The following is a 13644-nucleotide window of genomic DNA, read 5'->3' as shown; positions in this document are numbered from 1 at the left end:
TTTGAAAGTAGTGTTTCCAAGCCAATTTAAACTCGTAATGGCCATCTGCCATTTATACCATACTGACTATTGGTGGAATAAGCCTAAACTCATTTTCAGATGAATTGCACAGAAACACTATTTTTCTTAATATAGGACTCAGTGCAGAGTGGGTGCTAACAAATGATAGAAATAAAGTCAAATCAGTTTTAGGGGTTGAAATCCAGTATTTAAAACACTGTCTAACTCTCTTGTGTCTTCAAGAACAGAATACTCATCCAAGACAACTCAAGAGACTAATACAGAACAATATGGAGAAAGGTACAAAACTATGAGGAATAGTCATCAAGCGGAATACCAGAAAGGTTTAGATTGACTAGAACATTATATTGGGACAAATCTAATCAGATGAAATTTTAAAAGGATAATTGTACAACTTTATGCTGGGATAAAAAAAAAAACCCAAAACCTATTAAGAGGAAGATGTAGTTAGACAGTGAGTCATCTGGGGAAAGAAAAGGACCTGGGGCTTAAGTGGAGGACAAGTTCAGTAAGAGTCCATCGTGTGATATGGCAGCTTATGTGACCCTGTTGTTTGTTCATTTCAGTTGTGATCCAATTTTGGGGTGTTCTTGGTAAAGATACCAAATTGGTTTGCCATTTCCTATTCTAGCTCATTTTTATAGTTGAGGAGCTGAGGTAAACAGGGTTAAGTGATTTGCCCAGGATCACACAGCTAGCAAGTGTCTCAGTCCTTATTTGAACTCAATAAGACAAGTCTTCCAGATTCCAAGCCCAGTGCCCTATCCACTATGCAATTGTGTGGGGTAAGGAGACCCTAACCCAAATTGGCTACTCAGAGACCTCTTAAAGTGAAGATGGAAAGACTTATTAGAATCTTGCGAGAAGCAGGTGGTCCAGTCTCCAGGACAGCACCAAGAGAGAGGAGGCCGCCATACAGAAGCTAAAGCTGGGCTAAATAAGCAAGGGTTACAAACATTAACATAATTATTACTAATGAGGCTCTAATCTTGTTGGATAATATACATAATACATGAAGTCTATTACGCAACTGCAGTACCCTTTTCAGTCTACCCTTGATACATTCTTACCTGGACTTGAAGGTCTCAGGGCTACTGTCTATTCCTTGATTGGTCAAATCCACCTGCTGCTGCCAGCTCCTTCCATTCTTCATTATTTTTAGTATTATCTAGGAGTTTTTGTCTGAGAACCAGGGTCTGAGCTTCTTCCCAAGGTTACTGCCTGTCTCCCTCTTATCAGTAGTCTTGTTCAGCAATTCTTGCAGTTCTATAGAAACTTAACTCTTTTATGGCAAGCTGGGTGAAGGGGGGGAGGGGCTGACTAGAATAGGGCAACTATATAGAAAGATTTTTAAGGTTTCAAAATCACATAATATCTAGAAAAAATGGAAACTTAGGCCTAAGGCCTAAGGACCTACTTACTATAACAAACAATCTTTGAGAAACCACATTTTTTTACCTTTCCCATACAATCCCCTCTTTATTTTAGCCTACTGTGGTTTCTCACTAAAACAATTTAACATTCTTTTACACTCTTTTTCTTCAAACATCTTGAGCATGGCCTCACATTAGCTTTCTAGGTTTCTCGTTGGTCCCACTTCATCTTGAGTAATTTCGGGTACTTTTATTCCGTAACACCATCAACTGACCCCTTCCAGAGGTTTCCTGTCTAATCTTATCATCTTAGTGATATGGGGAAACAATACTGAGCTTAGTTACAAAATACAAGGAAGTAATAAGAATGTATATCGTTGCATTGACAACATAAAAGGGGGCAGTCCTCTTCATGAGTGCAGATACAGGGATTCAAAAGAAAACAATAACAAACAATTGTCCCTTCCAAAGTCCAAAAGTCTCTTTTCACACTGTTGTCAGGCAGGGGTTACACCATCTGATGGAAGTCCTCTGGTTGTTTTCCATCCATCCATCCTAAGCATCACGTTCCAGGCTCTTTCTCTTCTGCCTTCTTTCATTCACTTCCCTACAAAAGGAACCTTAGAACCAATTTAAATTACCCGTCCTGAACCCTTATCATTCTTACAAAATTGAAATTGGAGTCCTGATCAATTGTCATGATCACACATTAAAACTAGTTTCTTATATTTTTGCATTAATACATTATTAAATCCTCCACCAGGAGGATGGGATTTCACTAAGGGATTTACATTATACTAACAGTTACAACAATTAAAATATTTACTAAGTAGTCCAGAAACGATTCTCCTTTTAACATTAGCTAGTTATGAGAAAGCTGAGACAAGTATGACACTAACTAAATAACAGAATAATATTCCCATACATCCTTGACCTACTCACATTATTACAAAGAACTAAAGGACCCCTGACTTATACAGGAATACCTATGCTAAATCCTAAGCCTATAGCTTTATCTTATAGCAACTTAAGATGTTCCAGAATCAAGTATTTAATAGATTTGTTGTATCTTCAAAATTTTTGATTATTGAAACTTGTCACCAAGAATAGGGACAAAAGTGTAATGAGGGCACCATTTTCCCCAACTCCAGAATGTCAATTCTGGGCAAAATGTATACCAAGCTGCAATCTGCATTGAGCCCAGCTCAGAGTCTGCCAGGTGTCACTGGGAGGGTCGAGTCAGGAGAATCCTACCTCAGCTCATGTGGAACAGTCATTCTCCCGACCTTCCATACCCATACTTCACAGGCCTTCCATATCTGTACCTCATAAGGTATGGCATCATGGATCAGTGGCTCAGATAGCTTGGATAGCCTTTCTTAATATCCATGCCTGGAGTTAGACTCAGAGGAATAGTCAGTTAACAATCCCATCAAATCTCAAATAACAAGCTCCAACAGTCAGTTTAAGATATGATTATAATCTCACATTGGTTAAGGAACATCTCTAAAGTGAGCCTCAAATAGCCTGTATTCATTTCTATATTTATTCTTGTTCATAAAAATCAAATCTCCCATCAGGTTTATAAATTATTGCTCTAATAGATTTGCATCTACTTCCCAAGATTCCCCATCTTCCCATAACTATGCTTAATCTGATCTCACACTAAAATTTCTTTTCTCTCAACTAAAATGTCTACGATTTAATCCCAACAATTAATTCAGTCAATGGCCTTAATACCCAATTACACTTTGAAATACACTGGGACCCCATTACATATACAAAGATATAACTTTTCTACAGTAACTTTATAATCCCAATCTCAGTCCATGGGATAATGATTCAATATTGCATTTGTATTCTTATTTCCTTTTCTTCTCAAATATGATTGAGCTATTAATTATAAAATCTAGTTACAAATCTTTCTGCCTTCCATATTTCTAATGAAACCTTCAATTATCTTCTCAATCCTCTGATCTCTATTACTAACTGTTCTGTACTGGAATCCTAGAGTAAATAAACAAAAAAGTTAATGTTTACCTCACAAGCCAATTAATTATGTATCCAATTATTCTCAAAAATATTCTGGAAGAATGTCCTTAAGACAGCAAGATTTTATAATTTGCCTTATGCCTAACTTACCATTGAATTGCCATAAAGATGAAAAATAGGGACCTGATTGGACAAAGCATCCACATGCACTATAGTCCCAAAACCTTTTTACCTTAACATCAATTTACTCTCATTAAGTTGCAATATACCACAAAGATTTACCAGGACTCACATACATAAGGGATTCCCTTTAACATCTTTCCCTTCACTTGTCCTGAGTAAGGCCAATTGTTATAGATCCTTTTTACTCTTTTGTACATAGACTTTGCTGCTTCTCAGTAAGTCAAGTTTATTGTTTAGGAGCTTCATAACTAAAACAAGCTCACTTTCCCAGGAAGTTTTACAGCATCATACCATAGCAGAAGGACTGTTCTGAATGAGCAGAACTAGTCAAAATAAAGTTTTCATCTAGTCTCTTCCTTTCCACATATAGTAATCACTTAAAATTTTAGTTTTTAGCATTAAAACAAATTCCCACATTTTCATCAAAGCATTCTGATTATAAACAATTCACTACAGATTATATTCAATACACTAATGGGCAGACTTCTCTACCTGCTGTCCCTCTCTCCCTGCTTCCTTTCCCAGGACTAATGAGATTGCTTCCTCATCCTGGATTATAAAATTTTCCTTGTCTCTCTCATCTTGTTTCTGCCATCTTGTTCTCAATCTTTCCCATAAAACTTCTGAAACTACTTCACTATTCTGGAACCCAAAAACACCGCTCTAACTCTCAGGTTCTGTTTTTCCTAGCCTTCCTGTCAGGAGACTCACACTGCTTTCTTAATACCTTTTTTGCTTACTTCCTTGTATATAAGACACTTCATAAATTTGTTGATTGACCATTTCTCTCCCATCAAGCAATAACCAACAGCCTTGCTCATTTTCAGTCTTCCCAAACTTAATTAAATTTTCCCTTTCAGCTTCTATGAACACAAGTATTGCTTTTGTCTTAGGGTCTTGGGGATTCAACACATCCCTCTTCATAGATTCTATGGCCTCCTTAACTTTCTTGTCTGTTAATCTGTTCCCCATCATCTCATACCAAAGATTTTACAAAACATTTCTTCACAAGGATATTTCCCTTTTTCAAAAACAGTTTATCCTGATATCATTAACTACTATACAATTCCAAAATTCTCTGGTCATAAAAATCTTTCCCAAATAATTAACAAAATTTATATAAGGAGGTTTAACAGGTCTTTTCTTCACATAATTACCTTTCATGAGCATATTTTTGTAAACATTTGATTTATGCAATAACTCCAGATAGCTCAGTTAACAATCTTACAAATTTAAACAATCTTAACTGAAACTTTCTTTTAATACAACTGTTTACCAGTAACAATGTCATAAATAAGTATCATGTACCTAAATTTAGACTTTGAAATCAAAATCAAGTGATTACCAATCTGGTGATCCTAAATTTAGTCATTTCCAAATTGCTTTGCACAAAAAAAATCATTCATCCCATAAGATTCACACTTAAGGAAAATTCCACATAAGATTAACAAACATGAAACAATTTTTAGCTTACACAGTTTACACTCAAATAGCACTGCTGTTTTGTACTAGGCATTGTACCAAGCACTTTTACAGTTATATCAGTCCCATAAAAATTTGGGGGTGGGGAGAAGGGAGACATACAGTGAGTCACTTTCTTAATGCCTAATAACAATATGTACCTTTTTATCATGTAACTATATATTTCTAAGTTCTAATACATTTGGTCCTCAGAAAGGAAATATATATCCACAAATTTATTTCTTTCCTTACTGTTCCAATTACTCATTCACATTCATATCTTCCAAAAAGTTTTATTGTTACTACCTGTTTGTATCCCAAATATAACAGCTTTAAATTATCAGATTCTATAACATAAAAATCCAATTCAAATGAAATAAACATTATAAAACAGGGTTAACAGAACTGATAAAGTAACATAGCTGGTTTTACACAACTTTTTATTTCTTTTAGTTTCAACAAAATTCAGATTGAAAACTGCTTTTATCTAATACCATTTCTGGCTCACAATGGTCATTCTATTTTTACAGTATAAGAGGATTTTACAATTTAGAGATACCGTAATAAAACAATGACATTATGACATTAATTGCATTTCCAATTCATCACATACAAAAATTATTGATAGAAAATTAGGCTTACCAAGTGTAGAGACTTTTCTCCTCTCCCCATGGTTGCAGAGCCTGGTTGTGGACCCAGGGGTTTGAAAGGAGAGCGGGGGGGATCATCTGCATTCTTAGAGGTGGGGACTTCAGGGTACCCAGGGCTGTTGCCAATAGGGCCCCTCAATATAGCTTTCAAGTAGGGGAGGGTAACTCAAATTCCCTACTATTCTTCAGCACTCTCTTTCCTTAATCTGATCTGGTGGGAGAGGCTTTAACAATATCTGCTCAAATGTTTTTAGCTGTTCTAACTTTTGCTCCCATACATTTCACTTATGTGTCCACTCTTTAGAACTTCTTTGAAGGTGAGAGCTTTGAATCTACCAGTCCAGTGAGTGGGACCCTGGTGTTCCCTTCTGTGCAGGAGAGCTCAAAGCTTCACCCCTGAGGTGTCTCTTTTATAGAACTATGTATTTTCCTAATTTGCCCCAATGCCAAATACTATATATCTTTAGCATTGAATCAGGAGTGACACTCTTCAAAAATGACTAGAATGTATTCAGTTGCCTTTCAGTTGCATTCTGATACACAAAGCTTTCCTCTTTTAGATGAAGCAGGAAATAGTTAAATGTTCATCTGCCTGCCTCTTTGATCTGAGGGGAGAAGATGCCCTCCCTTTTTTATCGCCTTCTCCTCATTCCACTTGGCCAGAGTGGAATGAAGAGGAAGAGATTTTTCAAACTTTTAAAAATCTGAAAACTTCTGTTCACACCTTCCAATAGCACATAACCTATGCCTGTCTTAACTTCTCACCCGGGCTCCTTCCTTTGCTACATGCTTCAACTTTCTTGCTTTTCCTACTGTCTACTCATCCTTCTGTTGGACTTTGATTAAAATCCCTTTAAAACCACACATACTTCACTTCTTTTTTCTAATTCTGACCTGACACTTCTCCTACACTCTTTGACTTGCATTTACCATCATATAACCTAAACAAGACAATATTTGCCTCTCTTTCTCTCTCTCCCTAGCCTGCATTTAGCAGCAGCGGAAGGGAGGAGGAGGGACAGAGATAACAGCATTCCAAAGAAATGTCCAGTAGTCCAGCTGCAGTTTAAACCTTACTCATTCACACTCAATCACACAGAAACACAAAGAATGAATATACAAGCCAGTTTCACTTGATCATTTTTTTTATCCTTCCCGTTATATTTTGATAATCTATTCCAGTTTTGCAATTTACTTCCCAAGGGACTATTAGCTGGCACTTCCTGCTCCAAATTTCTCTGGGGTTTAGACTGCGCTTTTCCCATTCTATGTGAGAGGCTCTTCCTCTCTGACAGGGGTCGCCCTGTTGGCAGTCACCTGATTAGCTTTCTCACCTTGTTGCCTGCAGCCCTTTTTCACCACAGAATTTCACATGAGAGGCTCTTCCTCTTGGGTCTCCCTAGACTTGGCCGAATTGGCTCCCAGACTCTTGAGGATTGCTTGCTACTCTCTTACCTTTTGGGCCACACTAGTGCAGTTCACCGACTGAGAGTGCTCATCTACCATCCACAGAGTAGCAGATCCGTTCACTTTCTTTCTCCCCTTTCTTTATTCTTCACTGAGTTTTTCCACTTTGGGCACTTTGCTCGGTGAGGAGGAGAAACACCACTCTGCTCTGGAGACCACAGAACAAAATGTCCCACGGGCGCCTGCCTCCAAATAGGGGTGATGATTGTTCCCCACCGAGTCACGTGATCCCGGATGAGCCCCCAACTGTGTGGGGTACGGAGACCCTAACCCAAATTGACTACTCAGAGACCTCTGAAAGTGAAGACAGAAAGATTTATTAGAATCTCTCGAGAAGCAGGTGGTCCAGTCTCCAGGACAGCACCAAGAGAGAGGAGGCCGCCATACAGAAGCTAAAGCTGGGTTAAATAAGCAAGAGTTACAAACATTAACATGATTATTACTAATGAGGCTCTAATCTTGTTGGATAATATACATAATACATGAAGTCTATTACTCAACTGCAGTAACAACCTTAGAATACTGGACCCCTTTTCAGTCTACCCTCGATACATTCTTATCTGGACTTGAGGGTCTCAAGGCTACTGTCTATTCATTGATTGGTCAAATCCACCTGCTGCTGCCAGCTCCTTCCATTCTTCATTATTTTTAGTATTATCTAGGAGTTTTTGTCTGAGAACCAAGGTCTGAGCTTCTTCCCAAGGTTACTGCCTTGTCTCCCTCTCATCAGTAGTCTTGTTCAGCAATTCTTGCAGTTCTATAGAAACCTAACTCTTTTATGGTAAGCTGGGTGAAGGGGGGGGGATGACTAGAATAGGGCAACTATATAGAAATATTTTTAAGGTTTCAAAATCACATAATTTCTAGAAAAAATGGACACTTAGGCCTAAGGCCTAAGGACCTACTTACTATAACAAAGAATCTGAGAAACCACATTTCTTTTACCTTTCCCATACACAATCTAGCTACTCAAATGTGATCTCAGGAAGTATTAAGAGTATATGTAGCACATACTCTGTTCTATCTCCACAAAGGACAACTATTATCAGGTTTAAAGGGTACTTTGTGGGTTTTCACAAACCCCCACCAATGAACTTTCTTTTAATAATCACAATTAGTGCAAAGCAAAGAATTTAGTAAGATGGTATAATGAAAACAGTAGGTACAAAACATCACACACATACACACACATTCACACACTCACAAATACATCCCACATCCTTAGGAAGAGTTAAAGTAATACTGGCAATCAAACATAGATACAGACAATCATGGCCAGGACAACTCACATTTTCAGTAACTTCAATAAACACAGCTATCTAATTGATGTTCCTAAAGTGTGAATCTGATCATGTGTGATAAGACCAGCAGTACTGGTTGGGACCTTTTATTACCTCTAGACCAGAAAGCTGACTCAGGGAAACTGGAGTCAATCGGGTTATGGGAGTGGGGAGGAGGAAGGTGTGCCAGAGTTGGGGAAACTGTATCAAGAAACCATTGCAACTATTGTATTCTATCCCTTGGTGGCAAAATCCTAAGGATCTTCTAGAAGATCTTTCACCATTTAAATTAATAGATAGTATTTCTGTTACAGGTACTACTAAGGGTTGTTGTTGTTTGTCCTTTGCTCTTTGTCAAAGAAGATCAGGACACCAGGAAGGTGATGCCATGACATGCAAGTGAATTGGATTTAAGTTGGGGAGGGCTGTGCAAAGTCACCATCGTCACTTTCTCCTCTGAAGCCATCTGGGTCCAGTGGCCAGATATGGATCAGGACAATTGGAGATGGTCCTGGATTCAGTAGGAGACCTTGGCTTTTTTAAGCTTAAGCTTTAAGGGAGGGAAAGGAGAAAAAAAACATACAAAACAAAAATGTGAAGTCTGGCCCTCTCTTCCTCCCTTTGGAAAGACCAAATATCAAGTCTTTTATGGGATAACCCTTCTAGAATCGTTAGTACTAAGGGGGGAAAGGGGAGAGATCATCAACAAACAAAACACAGTGACAAAAAAATATATTGTAGAATACAAAAGCCAGAAGTCCTAAGCCTTTCCTTCCTCCAGAAAGATTAAATTTCAAAGTCTCATAGTCTGGTCTGTGTGGTAGGTGATGCCACACCTTTGAAGTTCACAGTAAGTCTCCTAATGTAGAGTGATGATGATGAATCAGAGCACAGATGATGACATCTCAGGGGAGTCACAGATTCCTTCTCCTGATAGGAGGGGGTGGTGATGAGCAGAAGCAGCTCTAGGAACATCAAGTTGGCCAACAATTCTCCCTCCAGCGTCAGCATTGGGGGGAGGTAAAGAGACCTATTTACAAGTATTTGAGGTCTTTATGAAATAAGTACTGGACTTGTTCTGCTTGACCCAAGTAAGCAAAACAAGGAGCAAGGGATGGAAGCTTCTGAGACATAGATTTAGTCTTGATGTCAGGAAAAACCTCTTCAAAATTAAGCTGTTTAAAAAAAGAGTGGGGTGCCTCAGGAGGCACCTGTTGAAGCAGAAACCAGAAGACCCCTTGCTAGGGCTGTTGTAAGATGGGATTCTGGTCCAGATGTGGGTTGGACTAGATGACTAATGAGATCTTCCAAATCAGATTGTGTAGTTTTGTGAAGTTAAACTTGTAGAGAAGATAATGAGACAGTTTACTGCATATCTTCTCCAGGCCCACAAAAGGTTGTCAGAGATATGCAGAGGCAGAGAAGGAAGAAGAAAAAACATAAGATTTAAAATATCATTCTGTTACATAGTTTTAACAGCAAAAAAAAAAAATCCATATGATACTTTGGATAAAAATTAGTTTTGTTTTATCTGTTTACTTTTTTTTTTTTTTAGAAATCACTAGGGAAGAAAATTATCAGGCACTGAGAACAACAATGACTGCCCTGACTAACAGTACTACCTCATACCCCTTCCTTTCAAAACCATTAGAAGAATACGTCCAAAGAGGTAACCGTTCCTCGAGTGCTGTAGATCACAGTGCTGATGCTGAGCTGGAAGCCCTGTATATCCTCATAGTGCTTGGTTTCTTTGGCTTCTTCACCTTGGGCATCATGCTGAGCTACATCCGCTCCAAAAAACTGGAGCACTCCCATGATCCATTCAACGTATACATTGAGTCAGACATATGGCACAAGAAGGACAAAGCATATTTCCAAGCCAGGATTCTGGAAAGCTACAATGGATGCTATATCATTGAAAACCAGCTTGTGGCTGAACAGCCCAATACATACATTCCAGAAGAAAAGCCCTTGTCCTGAAGGGTGAGATTTTACCTGAAATCTCATTAGCAGATAGATTGATCCAGCTTGAATATTTAAGCACCTTCAGGTGCTTTTCTTCTCTAATTGGGGCCTAGAGGGTGGAGCTATAAATCCTCCCCAAATCTCTCATTATAGAGGGCTCAAAATTGTCCAGCTGTCTTCATTTCCTATAAGCTGCTCTGCTTAGTTTCAATTCCACAGCATGCCCTGGCACCAGGTACTGTCTGGTGACCCCCTCTCCATACCCTACCCTTTTTAGCTTCCTTTTGTGTATTGTCTTCCCATATTATATTGTAAGGCCCTTTAGGGTAGACTTTCTTTTTCTTATTTGTATCCCCACCACACACACACACAAGTTTGGCATATAGTAGACTCAATAAATGTTTATTGACTAGTAACTATTGAATGGGAAAAAATGAATCAGTTTTCATTTCTGGGTGGCCATTGGACCTGAAAGTTGGTACTTCAAACTAAATTATGTTCAGCATTTTTATTCTCATATTCCTATCCCTGTGAATAATTTGTATTTTTTTTGATAATCTATGTGTTTGAGGGGTAGTGGGTAGAAACAAGATTAAAATATTTTGTATTTTTGTTTCCAAACTTACAAAATTGTAACTGAAGTTGTAACCTATCTCTGCCAATAATTTTGGGACCATGGTACTTGCCACAAAAACATTCCCACACTCTCATGTCAGCCTCCCACTCCCAAGTCAAAAACAAATCCCAAAAGCAACTATTCTCAAAATATGATCTGTGGACCACTGGGAGTTCCTGAGACCCTTTCAGGAGGTTAAAACTGTTTTCATAATAATATGAAAATGATATTCGTCTATTAAAATACACCTTCTTTTTTCAACTATATATCTGTGTGAGGCCAGATTTATTCATATGCTCCAGCCAATACAACAAATTACAAGGGATTGAATGCAAAAGCAAATATGAGTATCAAGTCTTCTATTAAGATATATAGAGAGTGCTTCCTTTCTCAGCACACATACCAAAATTGGAATGAGACAGAGAAGATTGGCATGGCACCTGCCCAAGGATGACATGAAAATTTGTGAAGCACTCTATATTTTTTTACTTTCTTTTTATTTTGTTTTTTTGGTATTTGTTTTCTTTTGCAACATGGCTAATATGGTAATGTTTTGCATGACTGCACATATATAATGTATATCAAATTGCATGCTTTCCTTAAGGAGGGAAATGGGGAGGGAGGAAGGGAAAGAATACAGAATTCCATTTAAAAAAAAAGAATGTTAAAAATTATATTTATGTGTAATTGAGAAAATTAAAATTATATGTAAAAAATATTTGCAAATATGTAAAACAAAGACACTTCTTAATAAATATTTATTTTGAAAAATATATTTTCATAAGTATGTGTTATTTATGTTGACATGTAAAAAGTTTATGAATGTTATTTTAAATTAACTAATTAATGTTTTAAAAACTGATTGGGTTTAATTTCTAATAATATAAATGCCAATAATTATAACCCACATAAACAAAAGATTTTAGGATCATCAGCAGGTTTTAAAAATTTTAAGGGATCGATCTTAAGACCAAAAAGTTCGAAAAACTACTGTCCTGGAGAAAACATAAATAAATCATTTGACCCGGGGTGAGTCATTTAAATTCTCTGAGCTTCAGTTTCTTTATCTCTAGAACAGAACTATCAATAGCACCTACTTCACAGGGTTATGATGAGAAGTAAATAAGATAACATCTATAAAGCACTTTGTAGAAATTAAAGTGTATGGAAACATGAGCTATTCCAGCAGAGGACCTCTTCCTACAGGGAAGGGATGAGTGCTAGAGGAAAAAAATTCTCTAATTCAGTGGATATGATAGTGGGGAGTTAGTTATTATTCCACCATTTTAATACATAGCATTTCTCCCACCTCGACCTGAGGAGGGCTGAGGCAGAGGTGGCAGTCCTTATTTAAATAGCATGCCATAATGCTAGACATCATCTGAAGAAACATTGCAACCCATACCACCCCCTACTTCAAAAGAATGCCTCTGAGGGTGGAAGGGTTGAGGGATTGCTGCTGGAAGGAGCTGTCATACCACATATTTGGAAGAATCCTTTATCCAACGTGACTCTGACCAAAGAGAAATATAAATTATGAAAAGGGAAGCCATTAAGTTGATCTTTAAAGGTGACCCCACTTCTCCAACAATCATCAGGGCTATCAGCAACATAGGATTCTTTTGAAGACTAAAACCCCAGGGGGAAAAAACTGGAACTGCTGTCCTGTCGAATGATACATAATTCAAAAGATGATGAAAGTCAACCTGAATGCCTTTAGACATAAAAAGCAGTATCTAGGCACTGGGATTCTCCTTCAGAAGAAAAATGTGACTTAAGAGTGATTTTACTTATTACTGTTTCTTGTAAATAGTGATTTCCCACACTTGTTTTTGGAACCAATAAACACTAAACAGTCTCTAATGTATGGAAGTGATGGTGAATTCTTAAAAGTTATCCCACCAGAGCACAAGTGCTACCAGGTTCTACCACACTAGAAATCCTGTTTAAGTGTGAGCCCAGTGACACACAGAATCTCTATCATTCAGAAACCAGTCTAACAGGTCATAAGTTCAGAAAAACTTAATACCAGAGATTTTACCATCAAGCAATTAATTTTTCAGGCACAGTAACTCACCTAGTCAATAATCATTTATTAAATGGCAGACACTGTGCCAGACACTTACTATATGAAGAAAAGCAAAAAGCAGTCTCTGCTCTTAAGGAGCTCCTAACTAGACTTGGTATTTGAACTGTTTCTTTTTTGTATGCTTGTAGTATTCTTTCTTTAATATGGGAGTTCTGAATTTTGACTATGACATTCCTCAGACTTTTCCTTTTGGGATTATTTCAGGAATGATCAATGGATTCTTTCTATCTTCACTTTGGCAAGTAACTACTGTTTGGGAAGTTTACATCAAAGGATTTCTCGTAGTGTCTTTGTTTTGTAAATCATGATCTTTAGGAATTCCAGTAAGTAATAAATTATGTCTTAAGCTATTTCTAGATTGGTTATTTTATATAGCAAATATTTACATTTTCTTCTATTCTTTCAATTTTTTTTATTGTTGTTCAAGTAGTTTTTTTCTGCTTCATGGAGTCATTGGTTTTTGTTTAGTCTGTTCCAGTTTTCAAGCAGTCTGTTACTTGGGTTGGGCTTGCTACTTTCTTTTATAAGCAACTTATTCTCCTTCCAC

General features: G+C 37.5%; 1 protein-coding gene and 1 non-coding gene across 2 annotated transcripts in view; both read left to right on the top strand.

Moving 5' to 3' along the window:
* The window catches only part of KCNE1 (potassium voltage-gated channel subfamily E regulatory subunit 1), a 30562-nt gene extending 18619 nt beyond the window's left edge, over positions 1-11943 (top strand). The window contains exon 2 of the mRNA XM_069074805.1: positions 9983-11943. Within this exon, the coding sequence (XP_068930906.1) occupies positions 10024-10407 (384 nt within the window). The 5' untranslated portion in view covers positions 9983-10023 and the 3' untranslated portion in view covers positions 10408-11943. The remainder of the gene's footprint in view (positions 1-9982) is intronic.
* On the top strand, positions 11387-11493 carry LOC138151533 (U6 spliceosomal RNA). Its single transcript, XR_011165853.1, has one exon. It is a non-coding gene; the product is annotated as a U6 spliceosomal RNA (small nuclear RNA).
* Positions 11944-13644: the final 1701 nt, after the last annotated feature.

This window comes from Petaurus breviceps, unplaced genomic scaffold (assembly GCF_028583685.1).
Source record: "Petaurus breviceps papuanus isolate PSGF00001 unplaced genomic scaffold, PetGlider_PUasm1.0 90897, whole genome shotgun sequence".
NCBI lineage: Eukaryota > Metazoa > Chordata > Mammalia > Diprotodontia > Petauridae > Petaurus > Petaurus breviceps.
This window is presented reverse-complemented; position numbering and strand designations above follow the sequence as displayed.